This window comes from Oncorhynchus gorbuscha, linkage group LG17, assembly GCF_021184085.1.
Source record: "Oncorhynchus gorbuscha isolate QuinsamMale2020 ecotype Even-year linkage group LG17, OgorEven_v1.0, whole genome shotgun sequence".
In the NCBI taxonomy this organism is placed as follows: Eukaryota; Metazoa; Chordata; class Actinopteri; order Salmoniformes; family Salmonidae; genus Oncorhynchus; species Oncorhynchus gorbuscha.
Genome location: NC_060189.1, coordinates 51,233,614 through 51,261,243, shown reverse-complemented (window position 1 = coordinate 51,261,243; position 27,630 = coordinate 51,233,614). Strand labels below are relative to the sequence as shown.

Below are 27,630 nucleotides of genomic sequence, written 5' to 3'. Positions count from 1 at the left end.
GCTGCTTTGTCGGCTAGGAGGAAGACCAGCTAGCCTTTTGCAGTGAGACTTTCAAATGCTCCGAAGGGAAGCAAAGAGACCAAAGAAAGGAGGAGAGAAGGATAGAGAGAGGGGGAGCTCTGAAAGAGAGAGGGAGAGGAGTGGATCGCAGAGTGGACTGACCATGCATCCAAGGCCTATAGGCAGAAACCCTCATGTGAGTCAAGGTGGCTTTTATCCTCCTTTTTTCCTCCTCGCATGCTGCTGCTCCCCTTATCGCTCAGAATAGGAAGCAGCCCCGGTCTTGTGACACTTCATTGGAAACAAGGGCAGTGTGTGTCAGGGGACGGTGGATTCTGGCTCGAAGGCTATGTTTAGACAGGCAGACAAATTCAGATTTTTTTTCTTTTGACCAATCACATCAGCTTTTTTTCACGTCCGATCTTTTTCAGAGCTGATCTTTTTGGTCAAAAGACCAATTTGTGAAAAGATCAGAATTGGGCTGCCTATGTAAACGCACCTTAAGAACCAAACCAGTGCGGGGAGGAAAAATGCCTGGCTAGCATGTTAGCTTTTCAGTGAGACATCCGCCGTAGTCTGCAGGCTGTGTGTGTGTGTGTGTGTCAGGGAGAGAGATGCAGAGAAGGGATGGGTTGGTTGGATTGTTGTGATGAATGCATTGGCTGTCTGTCTGAATGCATGGACTGCCCAATGTTTCTCTTCTCGTTGTTCAACAAACCAAATGATAAAGATTAAATTTCACGTTGCAGTTGAATGGGAGTCAGTTCATTGAAAAATGCGAAGGTTTCTCTTCTGGTTGCTAGCGTAGCCTTATGACTGTGAGACTATGTGAATGTGACATGTTCAATTGAGGCACCGTGTCTCATCACTCCACATGTCATTGAATGAAAGGGGTTTGTTTCCAAGATGACATGCATACAATGTTCGGTTGTAGGTTAATACATTGATGATGCCAACTGATGGTCATCAGAGCTTTTGACTCCTTTATATTAAGAATGTCACAGCATTTGGGGCACTAGCTTATATCTTTTTATGAAAGCGGTTCACGGGCTATGCCTCGATATCCCAGGGAAACGGTCAGATAGGCGTCTTTCAGTATTTGTGGTCGTTTGGATGCTGTGACGGTGCCTGAATGTAGGCCTGTCTTGCTCTGTACTACATCAGATTTTAATTGTATTTTTTTAACTGGGTGTCAAAACTATGCTGTGGTGAGCAGCCTTGATTTAGCCTCTCCTAGATAAAAATAAAAAAAAAACATTTTCAGCGGAGAAGTCTTTAATCTGGGTTTGGGAAACCAAACTTAAACATCTCCGTTTGTGTTGAATGACTTCTTATCACCGCCGATCATCTGCTCCGAAGTTGAAACCTCAAAGGGGATTACTTATGGACAACGTCTGGCACAGTCCCATTTTTAAACCACCTCCAGGAACGCCCCAGGTTTGGGTTACTTGTTGACGCACGCGTCTGTCAATATTAGGCTGTAGTTAGTAGTGCACCATAACCTTTACAGTTGTGTTCTTTTGACCACTTGTTTTTAGGGGTCTGTTTGCCTGGGCGTTGGTACAGCTGCATTTGTACACTGTCGCTCTGCTGCGAGTCAATTACTACTTCACAGCTTGGTGGAAGACATCTCACTGTTCTCCAGTCTCAGTTCTTTTGAAGCGGTGAAGGGATGGAATAAGAATATACACATATAAATATATGGATGGGCATTGACCGAGCGGCATAAGCAAGATGCAATAGATGGTGTAAAATACAGTGTATATACACATGGGATGAGTAATGCAAGATATGTAAACATTATTAAAGCGACTAGTGTTCCATTTATCAAAGTGGCCAATGATTTCAAGTCTGTATATAGGCAGCAGCCTCACTGTGTTAGTGATGGCTGTTTTAACAGTCTGGTGGCCTTGAGATAGAAGCTGTTTTTCAGTCTCTCGGTACCAGGCGGTGGTGCAGCCAGACATGATGCTCTTAATTGTGCATCTGTAGGAGTTTGTGAGGGTCTTAGGGGCCAAGCCAAATTTCTCCAGCCTCCTGAAGTTGAAGAGGCGCTGTGATGCCTTCTTCACCACGCTGTCTGTGCGGATGGACCATTTCAGTTTGTCCGTGATGTGTACGCCGAGGAACTTAACTTTCCACTTTCTCCACTGCTGTCCCGTCGATGTGGATAGTGGGGTGCTCCCTCTGCTGTTTCCTGAAGTCCACAATCATTTTGTTTTGTTGACGTTGATCTTATCAGGGGTTAGCATATACTGTGTAAATATTATCCCATGATCTATCTTGACGTGGTATCACTTCTGACTCGTTAAAAAATTTGTTGAATTTGATTTTAGACTTTGATCGATCTTACGGCGTAGCCTAGTGTAGGCTATATCAACACTTTTCTTCATTGATATTTATACCACCGAAGTACATTCATAATATGTTCACTGCAGAAACATTCTGTAATAGTAGAATGAAACAAATTGGCTAAGGCTGTCGAAGGACTCTAGGTAATTGATGATGAAGAGAGATCAAGATGGCTTACAGAGTATGAGATGTTTTATTGACCGAGACGAGCAGAGACACGGGCAGGTGTCGAAGCATGCAGCCATGACGGAGCACCCGGGAGAGCACCCGGAGCACCCGGAAGTACATTTTCTCAAAGCTTTACTTCTTTGTGACTATCTTTTTATACTTGGTTTTGTGTCATGTGCCTTTTTAAAATAAGTAATCAACTTGAAACATATTACAACAATTTGAGTGTAGAGTTTCAACAAACCAGTAGACCATATCTGGCTAAGCTTCCAGGTAACCAACTTTAACCATTCACATCAGTGTTGACATGAGAGACCACAGATACAAGTAGCTTGTTAGCGGCTGGAGTGTACAGCAGGGCCTTCTCTCTAGACCTTGGGAGGAGACTCTCCTTAACTTAAGACTTAATGGATTCACAAACAGATTGAATTAGTTTCAGGAACCACCTGCAGGATGACCCCATATTCTATGATAAAGTGTTTTGTTTTTCAAAGGCCCGTTCGACATCACTGTCCATTTTTGAGCTTACAAGCAAAACACACAGAAGCATGTTTATATACAGTGCCTTTGGAAAGTATTCAGACCCCTTGACTTTTTTTCCACATTTGTTACGTTACAGCCTTGTTCGAAAATTGATTAAATTGTTTATATTCCTCATCAATCTACACACAATAACCCTTTCCCTCGATCCTGACTAGTCTCTCAGTCCCTGCCTCTGAAAAACATCCCTACAGCATGATGCTGCCACCACCATTCTTCACCGTAGGGATGGTGCCAGGTTTCCTCCAGACGTGACGCTTGGCATTCAGGCCAAAGATTTCAATCTTGGTTTCATCAGACCATCAGACATTTTGAATGCTTAGCAGGACAGGAAAAGGGTCCAATACACACACTTAATATAAGGAATTTTAAATTATTTATACTTTTACTTTTGATACTGAAGTATATTTTTTTAACCAAGTACTTTTAGAATTTTACTCAAGTAGAATTTTACTGGGTGACTTTTACTTGAGTCATTTTCTATGAACGTATCTTTTACTTTTAATCAAGCATGACAATTGGGTACTTTTTCCACCACTGGTTGATAACGACAAATCATTGTGGTCGATTTGCGTCTATTGATTTTGCAAATCACTATGACCCCCGCCTCTCTCTAACCCTTTATCACATTCAATGGCAGCGGAGGCACTGAACTCTTGACCTATTACTTTTCCGATCCCTTCACTGTGCGCCTTCAACATCATAGCTGTGATTGGTTGTCGTAGGTAGCCATCCAATGATTGTGGAGATAATTGTCAGACTTGCCCTTCCATATCAGAACCGGTGTCTGTCCATGAGGACAGGACTATATAAGGCTAGTATTTGTTTATTAATTAGTTTTGTGGTTTAGTTTTTTTGTGTGTGTGTTTTCATGCAACAGTGCCTACATAATAGGAGAACCCATGGGAGTATTGTCCTGCATGGAGATGCGATATGAGGTGTTACTGTTGTAGTGTATATTAGATGAGCATAGCCCAGGGGCCATATTCATAAAGTGTCGCAGTTAGTAGGAATGCTGATCTAGGATCAGTTTTGCCTTTTTAGATTATAATGACTGTACAGGGGGGTTTCTGATCCGAGGTCTGGACTCCTACTCCGAGACTCTTTGTGAGAATAGCCCCAGATCAGAGTTGTTGTAGTCGGATCAGAGGGGCATACTACAAAAGCTGGCTAACTTGGTGATCCTGCTAACTTGGATAACAATCGTATCAGTCCATACCAATTTCAAGCATATATTCTGAAATAATGCGAAGTTATTTTGGAACATTTGAAATAAGTCAGCTGGCTAACTTATTGATCCTGCTTTGTGACATTCCCCTCTAGATAGTAGTAGTCTCGATCAGAGTTGTTGATAGAAGTAGCCTTGTTGGTTGAACAAGAGCGGATCACCAGGCATAGTTAGTTGACACAGCAGACCATAGCCCTATACTATAAATCTGGTTTGAGGAGTTGGCGAGGAAGCTTTGGTCAACTCGGAGGTCAACTCGGAGGTCAACTCGGGATAACCAGTGACACAAACGTCTCACCTTTTTTTAGCCAGGTACATTTCTATGGCAATGAATCGTTCAGAACAAACGGGGCAGGCTAACTCCATTTATCCTGAAATGAAGTGTCTGAGCCAGAAGTTGAGGACCAATGAAATCAGATTCCCTCCCTCTCGCAAAGATAGGCCTGTTTTCCTCAAATGAAGGGGATAATGACAAACTTACTTTTGGTATACCAGGCACGGTGGCAGGTAGATGAAAAAAAATTGGGAGGGGGTGTTGCCATAATTACACAAACACAATCAAAATGGATGTGCATACTTAATGTTTCTAAACAAGAAATGTCTTACTAGTAAGTAGTAATGTGGTATATTGCTATATTTAATATTCTGTGACCTTGAGTAGTTTAAGAAATACAGTGCCTTGCGAAAGTATTCGCCCCCTTGAACGCCCAATTTTTCAGTTTTTGATTTGTTAAAAAAGTTTGAAATGTCCAATAAATGTCGTTTCACTTCATGATTGTGTCCCACTTGTTGTTGATTCTTCACAAAAAAATACAGTTTTATATCTTTATGTTTGAAGCCTGAAATGTGGCAAAAGGTCGCAAAGTTCAAAAGCGGGGCCAAATACTTTCGCAAGGCACTGTATCAGACAATGTTTAGACGCCCCTTTTGGGTTACTTTGGTAACAGGGCCACTGGAGTATCATGTGTGTAAATAGCCAAGAAAGTCTCACTTTAGACTTTCAAGTAAATTAAACCAACTTTTTATGCCTGTGCCCATTTGCTTCTAAAAACAAATCTTAGAGTGCTCACAGTCCCCCATCGGGCAGTGTTGCTGTGCGAGGTGGGATAGTTATTTTAAAAAAAAAAAATATATATATATATATACACTACCGTTCAAATGTTTGGGGTCACTTAGAAAAGCACATTTTTGGTCCATTTTAAAATAACATCAAATTGATAAATTGTGTAGACATGGTTAATGTTGTAAATTACTATTGTAGCTGGAATATTATTGGAACATCTACATGGGCGTACAGAGGCCCATTATCAGCAACCATCACTACTGTGTTCCAATGGCACATTGTGTTAGCTAATCCAATTTTATAATTTTAAAAGGCTAATTGATCATTAGAAAACGCTTTTGCAAATATGTTAGTACAGCTGAAAACTGTTGTACTGATTAAAGAAACAATAAAAAGGGCCTTCTTTAGACTAGTTGAGTATCTGGAGCATCAGCATTGGTGGGTTCGATTACAGGCTCAAAATGGCCAGACACAAGGAACTTTCTCCTGAAACTCGTCAGTCTATTCTTGTTCTGAGAAATGAAGGCTATTCCATGTGACAAATTGCCAAGAAACTGAAGATCTCATACAATGCTGTGTACTACTCCCTTCACAGAACATGATGAAGAGCATCAGGCCACTCCTATAAACCTCACTGTTTTCATCACAGCTTCCTTTGACTGACATTCCAGCGTCTCAACTCTAAACACCATCATCTCTCTCTCTCTCTATGCTCACCAGGAACTGTACTTTCTGAGAATGCAGAGGACGAGAGAGAAGACTGACAAGATGGAGGAGAACAAAGCCATGAGGAAGCTGCGGGTGTGCGTGGCAACGTGTAACCGGGCAGACTACTCCAAGCTGGCACCCATCATGTTTGGCATCAAGGCCAACCCGGATGAGTTTGAGCTGGAGGTGGTGGTGCTGGGTTCCCATCTCATTGACGATTATGGGTGAGTTTGAGCTGAATGTGGGTGTGCTGGAACTTGTTTTTCCTGATCCACTGACATCACAACTATTTACCAATGTTTTTACAATGACAGTCATTGTTTATTTGCACTCTGAAGTGTTATTTGAGTAATCATGTCTCAAGTTTTTTTCCGGATTGCTTGACCTGACCAGGAAAAACTCTTGTCCTTAATGAGGACCACACTGGAAATAAGTCTGAGTTTGTGTTTTTATCCGTGACAATATTTTGTTTATTGTTAATTTCACTTAGTTGAATCAACTTTATGTATTTATAAATCGTCTAATAGGATGTATTCATTCATTCATTAAATGATTGGTTTGGCCACCTGTCCTCCTTTAGCAACACGTTCCGGATGATCGAGCAGGATAACTTTGACATCGGCTCCAAGCTGCACACCATCGTGCGTGGGGAGGACGAGGCCGCCATGGTGGAGTCAGTGGGTCTGGCGCTGGTCAAGCTGCCAGATGTCCTCCACCGTCTCCGTCCCGACGTTCTGGTCGTCCACGGCGACCGCTTCGACGCCCTCGCCCTGGCAACTGCTGCCGCTCTGATGAACATTCGCATCCTGCACCTGGAGGGAGGAGAGGTGAGGGGATGGAGGAAGTGATGACATATATCTGAAGTTTTTTTCCGGAAGTAGTGTTGGGAGCCGAATATAACTAGATTAAAATATTGGTTGCTCCCTCCACCTGGTATTTCATATAGGATGTTTTTTAAATGTCGTTTTGTGTATTTTAGTTACTATTTACCGTGTAATTGCCATCTAACTATGTAATTGCTGAGTTAATACCTGCTAATTACCATAAACAATAACGAGGTTACCAAAAATACACAGAAGTCCTGGAAACCAATGAAGGCAACATAACAGAGATAATGATGGTCTTGGTTCAATAAAAATAACTATTTGTTCCCTAAGGGCAATGGCAGTGCTTCAAACACTCAACAAACCGCCACAGAGACTAGACTTTTTTATCCTGATGTCTGATCCTTCCTCCTTTCCCATCCCAAGGTGAGTGGCACCATCGACGACTCGATCCGTCACTCCATCTCCAAGCTGGCCCACTACCACGCCTGCTGCACCCGCACCGCCGAACAGCACCTCATCGCCATGTGTGAGGACCACACTCGCATCCTGTTGGCGGGCTGCCCCTCCTACGACAAGCTGCTGGCCGCCCATCACCGCGACGACTACATGGACATCATCAGGAACTGGCTCGGTACGTATTGGAGTAACTATCCTTAACCCCTAAATCAGTGTCTTTCAAATTCTTTCAGTGGGGGAATGCAGTTCAATGCAGTATACCAGACTAATAGCCAGGTTCCAGGGCCCAGTGTTTTTCCTGGTCAGGCAGGGAATTACAACCTCTGCTGTCAGTGTCAAGCACCCAAACTAAGACGGCTACAGTTTCTGCACAGTACCAGTTTTGAACTCCTATTTGAATATGCAGCAGATCTCTTGATGGCCTAGTCAGCTACAGTTACCTGGACTGAGGACAGTGAGGCCGTTTTTTTTTTTTTTAGGTTTGATGTCCTGCCTTTACATCACCAAGGTGACAAAGTCGCAGTGTCTTTGTCATGTAATTATATCTAACCCTGCCTGGTATTACACCCAACATGAACCCACTATTAATTTCCAACATGCGCTTGTCAATGAACGCACCACACTTCAGAAACAGCATGTGAAAAGTCTGTCAGCATCCCAACAACTTGTCTTCTCGAGATACAGGTAACGCACCCTAACGTGGTGTGTGAGTAGGCGGTGCCCTGGAGTGCATCCATGCGACCTGATTGGTTGGAATGAGGGGAGGCTTCAATAAAGGGTGATTGACAGGGCTGCAGGCCAATCAGGTTGAAAGGGCCAGCCTTTTATTACCAACTTTAGGACAGTGGTATAGTACATATACCACTATATAGTATAGTGATATGGTACAGTAGCTAGTACCGTCGGTGTGGAAAGATGTGGGAAACGTGTGATCATAAAATATTGTTAAATCAGTTCATAGATTTCTGGGGCTTTTAGCGAGTCCCTTCGGGGCAGAAAGAGCAGTGGCAGCGGTAGCCTGTTGACTTCACCCAGTTCAGAAAGTACTAGAACGTTCTAAATGACATCCACAGGAGACAATGTGAAGGAGCACGACTACATCGTGGCCCTGCAGCACCCGGTCACCACTGACATCAAGAACTCCATCAAGATCTACGAGCTGATGTTGGACGCCCTCATCTCCTTCAACAAGCGAACGCTCGTCCTCTTCCCCAACATAGACGCAGGTCAGTGGGGTATTCGCTATTATTTATTTATTTTTGTCGCCCTTTCCTCATTTCGCTCCTCTTGGCGCCGTCATATTGCGCAACCCCACACTCATATCGTGGAGCTGGAGCTACAGTGTCAACCCTCCCTTGGTCAATAGTGTGAGAAGGCTGCTCTGTTGAAGGGATCTGCTTTTCTAGTTCAGCTGCATGTCTTTGATCCTTCTTAGATCTAATACATGTTCCCCCCTCTGTAAATTGTCTAGGAACAAGCATGACATGTTTTGGGTTTCATCTTACACGCTACAGCAAGTGTCTCATCTAATGCCAACAGAATGTACAGTAAATGCCTAAGGCAATTTAGTGTCTCGGGCTGAATCCTTCAGTCTGTCTCATGGTTAGGGCTAGGACTGGTTTGAAGAGCGTAGAATGTCCCCCAGAAAGGATTAGAAACCAAGTTTACAGTACTTAAAATCCAACGAAACACTACGGCAAAACAAGAAATGGCTGCAGTTGATTCAGTTGAATGTCCAAGTGTAGACTGTGTAGGAGTCGGTTAAATTAGACATCCCACAGTCTTCTCCGTTCCGTCTTGTAACTCCTGGCAACCCCTGTCCCGTCTCCGTGACGACCCCCAACAGGAAGTAAGGAGATGGTGCGTGTGATGAGGAAGAAGGGCGTGGAGCAGCACCCTAACTTCCGGGCGGTGAAGCACGTGCCCTTCGAGCAGTTCATCCAGCTGGTGTGTCACGCTGGGGCCATGATCGGCAACAGCAGCTGTGGCGTCAGAGAGGCCGGGGCATTCGGGACCCCCGTCATCAACCTGGGGTCCAGGCAGACTGGGAGAGAGACTGGTAGGGGGGTCTACTAATGTCCATTTAGTCCAAAATAGCACCCCATTCCCTATATAGTGCTCGAATATGGGCCCTGGTCAAAAGTAGTGCACTAAATGGAGAAATGGTGTGCCATTTTGGACTAAATGCGTGCCATTTGGGCCTACTTGTGGTTACCAGTGTTACTTTTCATTGTATATTTCCTGGTATAGTTCTTCATTGTAATTTGCCAATACAGTATGAGCGTTTTGGTGATTGCTTTGTTGTCATTCTTCAAGTCGTCCCATTATGAATGCTTATAGGATGTTGAGCTGTATTTTTTTTAACTTCCAGGTGAAAACGTCCTCCATGTCCGAGACGCAGACACTCAGAATAAGATCTACCATGCCCTGGAGCTGCAGTTCGGGAAGAGATACCCCTGGTTAGCATTATCGTTATTACAAGTTACAACAGGGAGACGCCATCCAGAAGCAGAGAAAATGTCTAACTGACCTCTTGGAGACGGGGCCTTTCTATCCTAATCAGACAGCACCACATGTTCAGTAAACACCAACACCAGAAAGACTAGAAATACAAAACAAAAAGGTAGCGACTGTCAGCTGATACAGAATCACAGTGTTCACAGGATGTCATCAGTACAACAGTGAATAATCAGTGTGTCCTTGTACATCCAGTCTGGCGTCAACCACTATCAATAGATAGGAGAATAATCCATAACGTTCACTATCAAGTCCATCAAGACCATCAACCTGCACCTTGAGTGTCACAAACGGAGCACTGGAAAGTGTGTGTTACAGAAACTCAGAATCACTCTGAACTGAACTTAAAGGTGAACCGCCGCTTAGAACCAACTTATTTGGTTTTAAATGGCCCATGTGGCATAGATACGAGTCAGAAATATTCATTCTAGTGTCAAAATTGACTACAAACTGTAAATAAGATCATTTTGGTCAAAGTCCAAAACGGAGTTTGTCACGACATACTGGTGAGTTGGGGATGGATTACGATCGTGCCCAGTGCCCACTAACAGAAAATAAGACAGTGCTGATTGTCCTCTGTCGGCTGCGCACACATCCAATCACAGCAGCCAGAGCATCCAGACTGAGACCGACCTGCCCATTACTCAGCACCTCAGACTTGTCGCCAATGTTATGCTGAAATAATCCTGAAGTGGCCACTTGCTGATGTGTTTGATAGTGTCAATCACTCGAGTCTGAAAACTTACTTGGCCAAAATGATCGTTGAGACGATCAGAGTGCACTTGTCTCTCAACTGGAACGTGTCAGTATTCCTAAACCCATTCGTAAGCATATTGCACCCCCCCCCCCCAAAAAAACTGTTTTGTAACATCATTCCCTATTAAACACTGTCAGACCGATACACTCTGGTAATGATGACAAAGTTGTAAAAAGCAAAACTGCGCCGACGCGCACACTTCGCACCGCACCAGTGACTTGATAAGCTGATTGTGGCCTGGCTGCTCAATATGCCTGATACAGTGCCTTGCGAAAGTATTCGGCCCCCTTGAACTTTGCGACCTTTTGCCACATTTCAGGCTTCAAACATAAAGATGTAAAACTGTATTTTTTTGTGAACAACAAGTGGGACACAATCATGAAGTGGAACGACATTTATTGGATATTTCAAACTTTTTTAACAAATCAAAAACTGAAAAATTGGGCGTGCAAAATTATTCAGCCCCCTTAAGTTAATACTTTGTAGCGCCACCTTTTGCTGCGATTACAGCTGTAAGTCGCTTGGGGTATGTCTCTATCAGTTTTGCACATCGAGAGACTGAATTTTTTTCCCATTCCTCCTTTCAAAACAGCTCGAGCTCAGTGAGGTTGGATGGAGAGCATTTGTGAACAACAGTTTTCAGTTCTTTCCACAGATTCGATTGGATTCAGGTCTGGACTTTGACTTGGCCATTCTAACACCTGGATATGTTTATTTTTGAACCATCCCATTGTAGATTTTGCTTTATGTTTTGGATCATTGTCTTGTTGGAAGACAAATCTCCGTCCCAGTCTCAGGTCTTTTGCAGACTCCATCAGGTTTTCTTCCAGAATGGTCCTGTATTCGGCTCCATCCATCTTCCCATCAATTTTAACCATCTTCCCTGTCCCTGCTGAAGAAAAGCAGGCCCAAACCATGATGCTGCCACCACCATGTTTGACAGTGGGGATGGTGTGTTCAGGGTGTTGCTTTTACATGGTTGCCAAAAAGTTCAATTTTGGTTTCATCTGACCAGAGCACCTTCTTCCACATGTTTGGTGTGTCTCCCAGGTGGCTTGTGGCAAACTTTAAACAACACTTTTTATGGATATCTTTAAGAAATGGCTTTCTTCTTGCCACTCTTCCATAAAGGCCAGATTTGTGCAATATACGACCGATTGTTGTCCTATGGACAGAGTCTCCCACCTCAGCTGTAGATCTCTGCAGTTCATCCAGAGTGATCATGGGCCTCTTGGCTGCATCTCTGATCAGTCTTCTCCTTGTATGAGCTGAATGTTTAGAGGGACGGCCAGCATTGGTCAACATTGGATCATTCAGAGATCCTCACTGAATTTCTGGAGAGAGTTTGCAGCACTGAAAGTAAAGGGGCTGAATAATTTTGCACGCCCAATTTTTCAGTTTTTGATTTGTTAAAAAAGTTTGAAATATCCAATAAATGTCGTTCCACTTCATGATTGTGTCCCACTTGTTGTTGATTCTTCACAAAAATATACAGTTTTATAACTTTGTTTGAAGCCTGAAATGTGGCAAAAGGTTGCAAAGTTCAAGGCCGTATACTTTCGCAAGGCACTGTAGCTACTGTTTCTTGGCTTCATTGATGAACACAGTTGGAACTTAGCTAGCTAGCAAGTGATTAAGGGCACTGATAAACAGCGTGTAGCTTGTGCTTTATTTACGATAGTTTGACAGCTTGCAGATAATGAATTCGCAGACATGTTATTGTTCCCAGAAATCAGTCCTGAGCGCGTAGCCACTCGACAGACTGTCTGCAGTGTACTGACTAGTTTCTCATGGACATTTTGTTATCTTGAGAAATACTGCACCAAACACCTTAACTAGATTTAGAATTGCGCGACTGAAACCTTCTTGGTAAAAACTTACATTTAATTACAGATGTCTTGATTACGGATTAATTCTGACCATTTTTTATATTTTGAGGAAGTGGCACGGTGACTCAGGAGGGACAAACAACTGTACCTGCCATGGTACAATTAAGCAATAAGGCCCGACGGGGTGTGGTATATGGCCAATATACCACAGCTAAAAGCTGTTCTCATGCACAACGCAATGCGGAGTGCCTGGATACAGACCTTAGCCATGGCATATTGGCCATATTAGGTGCCTTATTGCTATTATAAACTGGTTACCAATGTAACTAGAGCAGAAAAAAAGTTTTTTTTCATACCCATGGAATATGGTCTGATGTACCACGGCTGTCAGCCAATCAGCATTTGGGGCTCGAACCACCCAGTTTATAACATATGAACATACCACACCCCCAAGACAACTCATTCGGCTTCAGTCATGGTCGCTAGCAATTCTTAATGAGCAATCTTCAAAACGAGGCCAAATCAGTGCAGTCACCCTTTAAGTAATCTTACATTTCCCCATTTCAAGAACTTATACCTTCAAAAAATCTATGGTAATCTATTTGCGGCAGAATTTTCTCATTTCAGTGTTTCTTAAACCTGACTTGGCTTGTTAAAGACAGGTCTAAAAGCTCAAATCCCCCTTCTTCTGTTTCAGCTCTAAGATAGATAGATAGATAGATAGATAGATAGATAGATAGATAGATAGATAGATAGATAGATAGATAGATAGATAGATAGATAGATAGATAGATGCACACACTACCATTCAAAAGTTTGGGGTCACTTAGAAATGTGTAGAAGTCCAGCATCCCGGAGTCGCCTCTTCACACTGTTGACGTTGAAACTGGTGTTTTGCGGGTACTATTTAATGAAGTTGAGGACTTCTGTTTCTCAAACTAGACACTGATGTACTTGTCCTCTTGCTCAGTTGTGCACTGGTGCCTCCCACTCTTTCAATTCTGGTTATAATCAGATTGCGCTGTTCAGTGAAGGGAGTAGTACACAGCGTTCTGCGAGATCTTCAGTTTCTTGGCAATTTCTCCATGGAATAGCCTTCATTTCTCAGAACAAGAATAGACTGACGAGTTTCAGAAGTAAGTTCCTTGTTTCTGGCCATTTTGAGCCTGTAATCAAACCCACAAATGCTGATGCTCCAGATACTCAACTAGTCTAAAGGAGGCCAGTTGTATTGCTTCTTTAATCAGAACAACAGTTTTCAGCTGTGCTAACATAATTGCAAAAGCGTTTTCTAATGATCAATTAGCCTTTTAGAATGATAAACTTTGATTAGCTAACACAACGTGCCATTTGAAAACAGGAGTGATGGTTGCTGATAATGAGCCTCTGTACGCCCATGTAGATATTCCATAAAAAGTCTGCCGTTTCCAGCTACAATAGTAATTTACAAGATTAACGATGTCTACACTGAATTGATCAATTTTATGTTATTTTAATGGACAAAATATGTGCTTTTCTCTCAAAAACAAGGACATTTCTAAGTGACCCCAAACTTTGGAATGGTAGTGTATATATTTTTTTATAGTAACCCTCACAATTTCCATTTTTCACATTGAACTGAATTCCCCTCTTCTCCCTCTCGTATGACCCCCCCCCCCCCCCCCCCCCCCCCCCCCAGCTCAAAGATCTACGGCGACGGGAATGCGGTGCCTCGCATCATGAAGTTCCTGCAGGCCATCAACCTTGATGAGCCGCTGCAAAAGACCTTCTGCTTCCCCCCCATCAGGGAGTGGGACATCTCCCAGGACATCGACCACATCCTGGAGACTCAGAGCGCCCTAGCCATCGACCTGGGGGGGACCAACCTCCGCGTGGCCATCGTCAGCATGAGGGTACGTGGTAGTGGTGAGGGGGGTGTGTGAGGGGGGGGGTGCACTGAGTGTTAGATTTATTATTCATCTTACCATTATTAGTCAGGATTTGTTAAAAGCATAAATCCTCTTCCTGATCATACAGCATAATAAACATACAGTACATTACACTATCCATCTATTCTCTCACTGCCGTGTGCTTCTCTGATTTCTGTCTAACCATCCATGTGGGTTCATCCCTCTACACCCAACTAGTTCAGGTTTGTAATGGTGATTGGTAGTGTAGAATGCCCATAACCACCAAAGGTCCCTAGAAGTGTACTAAAGAAATGATCGATGGAACTATTTACCATACCAAGATGGCATGATGTACAGAGCTGAAATGACTTGCCTTTCAACACGACTGAGAATTAAGCCAATTCTGCCATATTTTTGTAGCGTTGCACTTCTCATGGAAGAAGCCCCAGGCCTGTACCATTTCTAGCCTGATCAAGCCATGAACCATCTTTGGAGGATGCATGCGCTCAAAGACTTGGCCTCTATTGGTTGACCTAACTATAGCCAGGCTACTCATGATGTATTGCTTGTTTTCTTTTTTTCTTTTGAAGCACTTTCAGATTGTGTAAAGCGCTATAGAACTGTCATTTGTTATTATTTGTCGCGGGCGTTTGTATTGTCTAAAACTGCTTTTCGTCAGTGAGTAAGTTGGAGTTGAATGTCAACCGTGAGAAGTCACGTCTTCTATTCTCCAACGTCATGACTAATGGTTAGATTAGAATGTCATCCCATCATTCTTTAGCCCAACGGAAGTCGTCTGTCGTCTTTTAACACATTTTTTATCTTGATTAGGCCCGATTTTGATTTCACGTGAGTAACACCATGAGCATCTGCCGCTCAGATGAAAGTGGCTGTGAGGTATAACATTCTTCTGAGACGTCAGAGATCTCTTTATATCTATATCAGGGTCAGACAAGCGCTGACTTGTCAACCAACACATTGTGTTGTCCTTTCCTTGTGGCGCCTTCCTTATCAAATAATGTACCAACTGTACTTATGGGTTGATTGTGTTGAACAAGTGGGTAACAATCTTTGTGGGTAACAATTTAAAACGTGTTGGTTCTCTGTGCCTGAGTTGGTAGAGCAAGACACTTGTATGGGTTGTGGGTTCGAGCTCTGCTGGGGCCACCGATAGGAACACTAACTCGCTTCGGATAAAATCGTCTCCTAAATAGCATACTTTATTCTTTTGTCATATACTTTATTATTTATTATGGGCAACAGAATAAAATGTAATTTTAAGGAACATTTTATTTGAAATATTAGTGTATTGGTCTGAATAAAAAATAATAAAAAAATGTATACGTATTTTTTAATTGTAGGGTAAGATAGTGAAGAAGTACTCTCATGCGAACCCCAAAACCTACGAGGCTAGGATCGAGCTGATACTGAAGATGTGTGCGGAGGCCGTCTTTGACGCTGTTCATCTCAACTGCCGGATTCTGGGAGTGGGTATGTGGCTTTCTCTCCTTCATGAAATGTCCCTTTTTATGCTTTGAATTGCACTTGAATGTTGCAACCTTTCCTTGTGCGAATGTGTCAAGCACATTGACTATACCAAATGTTGGGCGGGGCTTGCAGTTGAACCATTTCACTGTACTTGTGTCAAGTAACTTCACTTTATTCAATGTTTTAAATGCTTAGACGTCCCAATCTCTTGCCCCAGTTTGTTGTGCTCCGCGACAATAAATACGCTTCAAAGTCTGCGTAGAGCCTAGTTTTCTCACTCTATAATCATTTTAGTGATTTTATCCAGAGCGACTTAGTTAGTGCAATCATCTTAAGGTTGCTAGGTGAGACGACCACATATCACAGTCGTAAGTACATTTTTCCTCAATGAAGAACTTGTTAGTAGCTAGTAGGAAAAGACCCCTAGTTTGACAGGATCTGATTTGCTCTCCTCCACCCCCCCTCAGGTGTGTCGACTGGGGGCAGGGTGAACCCACAGGAGGGTGTGATCCTCCACTCCACCAAGCTGATCCAGGAGTGGAGCTCCATCGACATCCGCACCCCCATCTCTGACGCCCTCCACCTGCCCGTCTGGGTCGACAACGACGGCAACTGTGCCGCCCTGGCAGAGAAGAAGTTTGGCCACGGCAAAGGAGTGGAGAACTTTGTCACCATCATCACTGGAACAGGTACTATTACCATTCATTCTGCTGATTCATTGTGTTTCTATGAAATATGCACGACTGTCATTTTAACCTTTTTAACTAAAGGTTAGATTATTTGCAAAGGTTGAGAATACATTCCACACCCAGATGAGATGGATAGTAAACAATATGACCGTGTGGGTGGATGGCGTGCAATCGAATCTAGGCAATCAAATGTCAGTCTGTACTTTTTTTTTCCATTTTGAGTGGATTGAAAAGGTATTGAAAAACCTGGATTTGTGTCGTGGAGCACAGTCCTCCATGGCTACCCTCTGTTGAATGGGGGATTGTCTTTGAGGCATTTGCAAACCATTTTGATTTCGATTTTACAAACGTGAGCGACTAAAGGGGAAAAAACCTCGCCGTAACCATGTTTTGACAATGCTACTGATACTATTAAGATCTCCTATTTAATTCACTTGAGCTTTTCCTGAGGGCAATGACATTTTTAATCTGAGGCATTGGAAACGATAGCAACGATGACCGCACCTGTTTGTATGTAATCTCTTAACGCAGTGCTAATGTGTAAATCATAGGTTGATGACCGCACCTGTTTGTATGTAATCTCTTAACGCAGTGCTAATGTGTAAATCATAGGTTGATGACCGCACCTGTTTGTATGTAATCTCTTAACGCAGTGCTAATGTGTAAATCATAGGTTGATGACCGCACCTGTTTGTATGTAATCTCTTAACGCAGTGCTAATGTGTAAATCATAGGTTGATGACCGCACCTGTTTGTATGTAATCTCTTAACGCAGTGCTAATGTGTAAATCATAGGTTGATGACTGCTTAATTCAAGCTTAACGTTGCGACACCTGGTTATTCGATCAACAGGCTATACACGCCAAAAAAAAGCATCAATAGCCATTTTTGTCTGATTTCACTGACGACAAAATAATTCACCCATGTCAACTGGCTTTTTACAGTTTACAGACACACCTGCGCATAATTGTTCGGGGTTGGAAACGTTTCTACTGTCTGCAAACGCGGCGTGGTGACATTCTTTCCATGCCTCTGTCCTTTGATATCCGACATAACAATAGTATGATTTTCTATAGTCAAGTTCCACATTCCGAAAGCAAACATTTTTAACTAATGCATATAAAATGCAAATGTTAGTCCGTTTAATTACTTCCACTTAACCAGTCATATCTAGATTTGGGCCAATGGGGTTTCTGTCTGAGAGCGCCCCTTTCTCCTCCAAAGCCGTTGCTAAGTGATAATTGACGCTTCTGTGTTGTGCTCTTTATTTCTGCTAGTTTTCAATAATGAATATGTCCAGTGAAAGCAGATATGCAATTTGTTGACACCACAACACGGTACAGACGTGGAAACACATGTCAATCCATAAAACGTCCGTTAAATCCCTCCCCCCCCCCCCCTATCTGTTTTGCTTGTTTACAGCGGGTCATTTCATAGAGGGACTTGTTGGAGGCGCTCTCATGTCTCCAAAATGTAGAGAATAAAGACGCTAACATGGCAGCCGTTCTAAAAACCGGACAGAACTCTCTCTCTCTCTCTCTCTCATGTATGTGTGTGTCTCTGGACTTAACCGTTGTCATTCCTAAACCGGTGTAGCGACCCAATAAGCGACCCATGGCTTCTTCCTGATTTGCACAGGATCCGTTCTAAGCAAAGTTCCGTCGCCCATAGTGACGAATGAGGTTGTTTTGTTTTGCTCTACCGTTGTATTGCTAGCTGAAGTATCTAATTTGTCGAAGTTAACACCCCCCCCCAGGTTGTCATTGATCAAGGAACGAACATAACAATTAGCTAGCTAATCAGTCAGATAGCAAATGTTAGCTATCATCAAGCTGGTGCACAAGATACGCCACACGTTTAGTTTTTTGTTAGTCACAACATATTGTAATGAAACAGGCAGGGAGCAGGCCTCGAACCCTCGACCTTCTAGCCCGAGGTCTGACTGTGCCGCAAAAGCATGCTCCTGCGGCGGGGTCGATTTCCGCTCTCATAAACCCAGGGTCGTTACACTATTAAGGATTGCTCGTTCATGCCAGCGTAGCTACGTAGTGTACCTACCCATCAAAACAACATTTGTCACTATAGGGGTGTCAGAACCTTGCTAACAAAGGACCCCTAACAAATATGGTAGTCGTGCTGATCGGGAAGCCACTAACCATTCTGTTTGATTTGTGAACAGGCATCGGCGGGGGCATCATCCAGCACAACGAGCTGATCCACGGCAGTACGTTCTGCGCGGCCGAGCTGGGCCACATCATGGTGTCTCTGGATGGGCCGGAGTGTATGTGTGGCAGCCGTGGCTGCATCGAGGCCTACGCATCAGGCATGGCCCTGCAGAAAGAAGCCAAGAGGCTCCATGACGGTTAGTTAGAACACTTCTTGATTCCATTTTTTTAGGTAACCCTTCACTTAAAACCGGAAAAGCATCATGCATGGTGGTTATAATGCATTGAACCAGGCACACATTGGATGTCCGTCTTCACCAGGGAGGGATGCAAAGCTTAAAACGGCACGTCTTATGAAAAAGAGATGTTGATTTGACCCCTGGCCTGTGTCTGTTTTGGTTCTCCAGAGGAACTGCTGGAGGTGGAGGGGATGGTGGATCTGAAGAAGGCAGAGTTCGTCAGCGCCATCCACCTCATCAACGCAGCCCGCCTGGGCAACAGCAAGGCTGGAGCCGTTCTCAGAACAGGTGGGTCCGCGCACGTTATGTTGGTTGAACATCACCTTAAATCAGACCTACTCTTTCACAAGTTAAATGATGCGGTGCCTGTAGAAAGTCTACACCTCCCTTGGATTTCTTCACATTTTGATTGTTAAAAAGTGGTACTACATTTTATGTTGTCAATGATCTACACAAAATACTCTTCAAGTGGAAGAAAGATTTTAACATAAAAAAGGATGAATGAAACGAAGCATTAATATACCTTGATTAGATAAATCCTCCCCCCTCTGAGTCAATGAGAAACACCTTTTGGTAGTGATTACAGCGGAGAGTCTCCTTGGGTACGTCTCCATAAGAGATTTTCACACCTGGATTGTGCAATATTTGGCCATTTATGTTTTTCACAATTCTTCAAGCTCTGCCAGGGTTTTTGGGATCATTGTTAGGCAGCCATTTTCAAATCTTGCTATAGCTTTTCAATCAGATTTAACTCAATTGTAACTTGGCCACTGAGGAGCATTCACTGTATTCTTTGTTAGCAACTACAGTGTAGGTTCTTGTCCTGCTAAAAGGTGAATTCCTCGCCCAATGTCTGGTGTAAAGCAGACTGAATCAGGTTTTCCTCTAGAATTTCATCCTGTTTCTTTTCATCCTGAAAAACTCCCCAGTCTTTGCTAATGTCAAGCATACCCATACCATGCTGCAGCCACCACCATGCTTGAAAATGAGGCAGTTACTCAGTGATGTGTTGTTGGGTTTGCCCCAAACATAAGGCTTTGCATTTAGGCTAAAACACATTTTTTGCAGTATTACTTTGTAGTGCATTGTTGCATACATATATATGTTTTGGAATAATTGTATTCTGTATATTTGTATGCTTCTTTTCACGCTGTCATTTATTTGGAGTCACTACAATGTTCAGTTTTACTCCCATCACAGCCATTGAACTATATCTGTTTTAAAATCACCAATGGCCTCATGGTGACATCTCTAAGCAGCTTCCTTTCTGTCCGGCAGCTCAGTTCAGAAGAACGATTGTATCTTTTATGTGTCTGGGTGGTTTAATGCATCATCCACAGCATAATTATTAACGTGAACATGCTTAAAAAGGATCGGACCATTTTTTTTCCATTTTCGCATGTCATTTATCTGAAGCTAGGATATGCATATTCTTGATACCATCTGAAAGGAAACACTGAAGTTTGTGGAAATGTAAATGAATGTAGGAGAATATAACACGTTAGATCTGGTAAAAGATAATACAAAGAAAAAAAAACATTCTTGTTACTTACAACCTCATGCTAATCACATTAGCTCAACCGTCCCGTAGGGGGGACCGATATTCAATGACTGATTTGTATGCCAGCAGCATACCACCCTGCATACCACTGCTGGCTTGCTTCTGAAGCTCAGCAGGGTTGGTCCTGGTCAATTCCTGGATGGGAGACCAGATGCTGCTGGAAGTGGTGTTGGAGGGCCAGTAGGAGGCACTCTTTCCTCTGGTCTAAAAAAATATCCCAATACCCCAGGGCAGTGATTGGGGACACTGCCTTGTGTAGGGTGCCGTCTTTCAGAGGCGACGTTAAATGGGTGTCCTGACTCTCTGAGATCCCATGGCACTTATCGTAAGAGTAGGGGTGTTAACCCTGGTGTTCTGGCTAAATTCCTGATCTGGCCCTCAAACCATCACGGTCACCTAATAATCCCCAGTTTACAATTGGCTCATTCATCCCCCTTCTCTCCCCTGTAACTATATCCCAGGTTGTTGCTGCAAATGAGAACGTGTTCTCAGTCAACTTACCTGATAAAATAATAGATAAATAAAAAGATAAAGGTACAATCTGTCTTTCTGCCCCTGAACAGGCAGTTAACCCACTGTTCCTAAGCCGTCATTGAAAATAAGAATTTGTTCTTAACTGACTTGCCTAGTTAAATAAAATAAAATCTGAATTTTCTTTTCACTTTGACATTATGGAATATTTTATTCAATGACCAAAAATTACAAAGTAGGATTGAAATAGATTTAATTGTAACGCGACAAAATGTGAAAGTTCAAAGCACTACATTTATTTTTCCTCAATGACTGACCTGGTTAAATACGTTTGATAAATAAGTTTGATCATTTTCATTTACTAGCTGGAGGTGGATGCATGACAACAAGATATCAAATGTGACATTGACATCATAGTCCAGAGCCAGTTTGAATCATAGTGCATCTGTATGAAACCCACCCTGTATTTTATAGCTAACCACTCTCCTCTCCCCCGTTTCCTCCTCATTCAGCCAGCATGGCCCTCGGAGTGGGCATCGTCAACATCCTCCACGTGGTCAACCCCTCTCTGGTCATCCTGTCGGGAGTGCTGGCCGCCCACTACCAGGCACCTGTCCAGCAGGTCATAGGTCAGAGAGCCCTCACCTCCGCCCAGCGCATCCAGGTCCTGACATCTGACCTCGAAGAACCCGCCCTACTAGGGGCCGCTAGCATGGTGCTGGACTACACAACCAGGCGCATCTATTAAGAACATTACAGTAATGGACTACACAACGGGTGCATCTATTAAGAACATTACAGTAATGGACTACACAACAGGCACATCTATTAAGAACATTACAGTAATGGACTACACAAGGGCGCATCTATTAAGAACCATTGGTCAGTTGTCAAGCTCTAGTTTTCATTTGTGGTCCCCAAAGGAGGAGGGACATATTTTGCAATTCCCTGGTGTAGAAAGATTTGCTATTAGCAAATAGAAATGGCTAAGATAGAAGGTAGCATCTACAGATAGATCTGCTCAATAGGGCCTACATCTATGCTGCTGTCCCAAATGAGACAATCTGACATGCACATGCTCTTCCAGCTATTGACTCCTTCGATTGGACGAACCGTTGACGGTCATTTATTTCAGTTAGGAAAATACCCAACTTTTCATCGTCTAAGGTGTCTTCAGTGATAGTCTAATTTTCAATGTCAACATAATACAATTTCTGCAGGGGATACAGTACTTAAATGGTAGTACTGTAAACAACAGTGCTGAAATAGTAGTACTATAAACTACCTTACTGAATTAGTAGTGTGTGTGGATACATATATAACAGTCTATACAGTAATATGAGTACAGCCACAGTATGAGTAAATGGTTGGGTGTGTCCAGACAAAAGATGTGACCAAATTCATATTCATTTATGCTTTACTGGCCATATTTTGACCCTCATAATTCCATGTTTTTGTTACGTCTTAATTCTAAACGTACAATATGTTATTGTTGAAGCCACGCTATGAAAGCAGCATGTTGCTATGACATATTTAACTGTATGTATTTGTCATACCGAGCTGTAAGCACTTTGCGCCACTTTATCTTATTTTGTCTCCATTTTGGAATCTGCAAACGTTACTGCTGGTTTGGAAAACCAAATGCCCCCAGGAGATGTTTTAGGTTCTGCCACGTTAAATGTTTCATTTCAATCAATCAATCAAATGATTCATTACCATTCAATCATTTAAGTTGAGCATATGGAACTGGAACCAGTTCTGCAACCAGGTGACTTACCCAAGGACCACTCTCTCTCTAGGACCACTCTCTCTCTAGGACCACTCTCTCTCTAGGACCACTCTCTCTCTAGGACCACTCTCTCTCTAGGACCACTCTCTCTCTAGGACCACTCTCTCTCTAGGACCACTCTCTCTCTAGGACCACTCTCTCTCTAGGACCACTCTCTCTCTAGGACCACAGTTACGACGTACCCTCAAATGTAATGCCTATGCTATGTATGTCATAGTTGTCTTGACTGTGTGCTTCAATTGAAGGTGTGCTGCCAAATCACTTGTATTCACTAGCATTCTTTGTTTTGTTTTATGTGCACTCTTTTGTTGTTGCCTTGATCTGTCATATTTGAAGAGTTTACTGTGTACAAGTCAGTCATGTGATTATCCTGTTTGTGTATTTCTGTTTTTGATCATGTCATGGATCCTGAAGCTTTTTTATTTGACTTCACTTGGGTACTTTGTGACCCCCCCCCCCCCAATGCAATGGGTATTCTACACATTAAACACACGCAAGAACATGTCCGTTACGGATGGGTGGATGGGTTAATATGGTTCATTAGATGCTATTCATGGTTTTAGGTGTGGCAGAACAAGGCTACATCGTAAACACACCACAGGGCTTGGCGGAGTGCCAGTCTGTTTGTGCTATCGTAGGGTTTAACTTTAATGTCCCTGAGGGAAAATTGGCTTAAATCCAGTACTGCTGTATACAAATAAACACTGAATATGAAATATTTTAACATAATACAACGCACTTTCCCATGTCATACACACCTTGTCACTCATTGTCATCACAATCAGTGACGTTTTAGTGTATTATCGGCCACTAATCCCTGGAATCGAATCCACTATCCTGGTGATACAAGCTCCAGGTTTTACCATCCAACTGAGCTGCAGAGAAACTCGGGGCATAGTGATTACAATCAGGTGGTGGTGCGATTGAGACGCCGCAAACCAGAATGGCTGATTTCTTCCCATGCCCTTCGTCTCCAGTTGGCAAGCATGATCCGCCTCCAGCTGTTTGGTCACAGTAGTAGTGTGATTTTATAGAATCGCATCCGGTTCACTAAACAGTTGCACACTTTTACTGTACAGAAATGGCCAGGTATCTACTTGGTAAAGGAGAGAAAAAACGTATTTACAATACATAAGTATGGTTTCAAATGTGACAATACAAAGTAGTCCTGTGGCAATACCCCTGTTCTTTTGTCTGTTTTGACCATGTAGACGGACACTAGAATCTATACTGTACAAAAATATGAACGCAACATGTAAAGTGTTGGTCCCATGAAACATGAGCTGAAATAAAAGATCCCAGATATTTTCCATATGTACAAAATGTTTATTTCTCAAGTTTTGTGCACAAATTTGGTTACATCCCTGTTATTGGGCATTTATCCTTTGGGAAGATAATCCATCAACGTGACAGGTGTGGCATATCAAGAAGCTGATTAAACAGAATGATCATTACACAGGTGCACCTTGTGTTGTGGAAAATAAAAGGCAACACAATGCTACAGATCTCTCAGGGGAGTGTGCAATTGGCATCCTCTTCAAGGATGAATCCTGGTTTCAACTGTACCGGGCAGATGGCGTCGGCGCTGTGTGGATGCCCCATGGTGGGGTTATGGTATGGGCAGGCATAAGCTATGGGCAACCAACACACATGCATTTTATTGATGTCAATTTGAATACACAGAGATACCGTGATGAGATCCTGAGGCCCATTGTCGTGCCATCACCTCATGTTTCAGCATGATGTTGCATGGCCTCTGTATAGGGTTGCACATTTTGGGGAATATTCAGAGGTGGAAAAGTTCCTTGGGAATTAATTTTAATATCATTTGAATGTAGATATTTTTGCATTGGGTATATTTACTATATCATATGGAGACAAACAAACCGTTTACCTTATAAGTGGACATAATTACAAATTATTAAATCCTTCAATAGAAAAAGAAATTGTCACGAATTGATACGAATGAGTCGACTTCACATGGCATGATTTCACTGAACAAAAGAAAGTTAATATTGAATGATCCATCACATCTCCCAAAAACGTTTTCAACATCTGTAAAATTATAGTCTAGAAACTAAAGATTTGGTTGTCTTCCTCTCAGGCATCCATGTCTTCTCCCTGGACCTCCTCAATGTCCACCTCTTGAACATCAGACTCTGAGGCCTCATATTCACTGTCACATTCCAACCTTGTTGAGGATGGCTCGTTGTCAGACTCAAAAAGCCTCAAATTTGCCCATGTGGCCACCAATTTTTCAACCCTTGTATTGGTCAGCCTGTTGCGTGCTTTGGTGTGTGTGTGTTCCCAAACAAGGACCAGTTGCGCTCTGAGGCGGCTGATGTTGGTGGGATTTGGAGGATGATGATGGCAACAGGGGAAAGAGCCTCAGATCCACGGAGTCCCTTCCACCAGGTAGCTGATGAGATATGTTGGCACGACTGCCATATTGTATCTCCATCCCAAAGCCCTTGCTTGGAAGTGTACTTTGCCAGACTGCCAAGAACCTTGCCCTCATCCAGGCCAAGGTGGCGAGACAGTGGTGATGACACCATTGGCCTTGTTGATCTCTGCAGCAAACAGGATGCTCTTGCCAGCATACTTGGGGTACATGTACGCTGCAACATGTATGGGCTTCAGGCAGAAGTCTTTGCGCTTTTTGATGTATTTCAGAACTGCAGTTTCCTCTGCTTGGAGCAACAGTGAAGTGGGCAGGGCAGTACGGATTTCTTATCTTACATCTGCAAGCAGAGTCTGAACATCAGACAGGATGTCTTTGTCTCCCTCAATCCATGCAATGGTTACTGCTATAGGTTTCAGGCTGCTTACCACTCTCTCCCAAAATACATCATCCAGGAGGATCCTCTTGATGGGGCTGTCCATATCGGCAGACTGATATGGCCATTTCTTGGAGACTCCTTCCCCTCCAGGAGACTGTCAAACATGATGACATCAAAACCACCACAACAGGTGTTGCTGGGTAGCTTCAATATGGTGCTCTTATTCTTCTCACTTTGCTTGGTGAGGTAGATTGCTGCTATAACTTGATGACCCTTCACATACCTAACCATTTCCTTGGCTCTCATGTAGAGTGCATCCATTGTTTTCAGTGCCATGAAGTCCTTGAGGAGCAGATTCAATGCATGAGCAGCACAGCCAATAGGTGAGATGTGAGGGTAGGACTCCTCCACTTTAGACCAAGCAGCCTTCATGTTCGCAGCGTTGTCTGCCACCAGTGCAAATACCTTCTGTGGTCCAAGGTCATTGATGACTGCCTTCAGCTCATCTACAATCTAGAGACTGGTGTGTCTGTGCTCTTGTAGAATACTGGTTGAGGGGTGGACATGATGTAGTTAATTATTCCTTGCCCACAAACATTTGAAAACCCATCAGATGATTGCAATACAGTCTGCTTTCTCTATGATTTGCTTAACCTTCACTTGAACTCTGCATCCAGCAAATTAGTAGATAAAGCATGTCTGGTTGGAGGGGTGTATGCTGGGCGAGGAACATTCAGAAATCTCGTCCAATACACATTGCCTGTGAGCAGTTGCGTACACAGCTCGAGCAAGACATTCATCAGCGTTTCTCTGACTACGTTCCTCCATAGAGTCAAACAAATGTCTGATTCCAGGAGGACCACGAGCTGTTGAAATCGTTAAGGTGTCTGATTCACCATTTTCACCTTGAATAGAAGTAGAGGAATTTTTGTCCAGCGGTTGCTTGTTGTGAGCGCTAAGGGAACTTTATGCACGTGGCCAGATGATTCTGCATCTTTGTTGCATTCTTCACATGATTTGGCACAGTAGTTGCAAATGTACACCGCTTTTCCTTCTACATTAGCTGCAGTGAAATGTCTCCACACATCAGATGGTGCTCGGCATTGTCCTTGAAAAGATTGGTAAAAAATTTGTACAAAAAAAAAATACAATTTAATGTACAGATAAATAGTTAAGCAGTTAGATTAAATAACTCCTTTGTATAAATGTTTTAAAATGAAACATGTATGGAAACAGGTGAATTAACACTCAGTTAGCAGTCTCAAGCAAGCTAAAACCCACATAGTAGAAAAAACTAACTAGCAGAAATTGTTAACAAGTTCAAAATTATTTAAACACTTTTCTGTAGGCTACTATTTACTAGATAACAAAAAGTCAAAATATATTCACCCCACCCAGTATTGTAATCAAAACATACCAAAAGGCATGTAGTCCTTGGCTCAGACAGTGTAGTAGTTGTGGGCTCAATAGCATCTCATTAGTATGCAAGATCTTGAGAATCAGCTGTACATGCAATTCAATTCCATTGAATTGGGGATAGTTTAACCAAAATATGCCACAAGACCTAGAATTGCCTTGTCTCTCCCACAAAAAAAGGTTCACTGTTAAAAGCTAACCTTTTTTGATGAATTTAAGCAAAATTCCACAAATTCCCAGGATTAACTTCCCATGGAAATTTACCGGAAAGTTTCCGACCCTTTGCAACCCTACCTCTGTTCACTCTTTCTGGAAGCTGAAAATGTCCTTCATTCTCACCAAACATGTCACCCATTGAGCATGTGTGGGATGCTCTGGATCAACGTGTACAACAGGGTGCTCTAGTTCCTGCCAATATCCAGCAACTTCACACAGCCATTGAAGAGTGGGACAACATTCTACTCGCCACAATCAATAACCTGATCAACTCTATTGCGAAGGAGTTGTGCCACGCTGCACGAGGGAAATGGTGGTCACACCGGATACTGACTGGTTTTCCTTTTTTTTAAGGTAACTGTGACACCAACAGATGCATATCTGTATTCCCAGTCATGTGAAATCCATAGATTAGGGCCTAATGCATTTATTTAATTTGACTGATTTCCTTATATGAACTGTAACTCAGTCAAATCTAAGAA

At 42.9% G+C, this 27,630-nt stretch overlaps 1 protein-coding gene across 1 annotated transcript; it reads left to right on the top strand.

Moving 5' to 3' along the window:
• On the top strand, positions 1-24,087 carry LOC124001482 (bifunctional UDP-N-acetylglucosamine 2-epimerase/N-acetylmannosamine kinase-like). Its single transcript, XM_046308289.1, has 13 exons — positions 1-196; positions 6,072-6,283; positions 6,640-6,886; positions 7,310-7,517; positions 8,416-8,568; positions 9,189-9,401; positions 9,714-9,801; positions 14,124-14,337; positions 15,696-15,825; positions 16,290-16,511; positions 18,691-18,873; positions 19,084-19,203; positions 21,460-24,087. The coding sequence occupies exons 1-13, from the start codon at positions 56-58 to the stop codon at positions 21,693-21,695; spliced, it is 2,367 nt and encodes a 788-aa protein (XP_046164245.1). The 5' UTR covers positions 1-55; the 3' UTR covers positions 21,696-24,087.
• Positions 24,088-27,630: the final 3,543 nt, after the last annotated feature.

Bases quoted from the DNA above. Each gene is read 5' to 3' on its own strand.
- LOC124001482 (XM_046308289.1), top strand. From the start codon at position 56: ATGCTCCGAAGGGAAGCAAAGAGACCAAAGAAAGGAGGAGAGAAGGAT. The intron at 9,402-9,713 runs GTAGGGGGGTCT...TTTAACTTCCAG, and splicing joins GCAGACTGGGAGAGAGACTG to GTGAAAACGTCCTCCATGTC. The intron at 14,338-15,695 runs GTACGTGGTAGT...TTTTAATTGTAG, and splicing joins TGGCCATCGTCAGCATGAGG to GGTAAGATAGTGAAGAAGTA.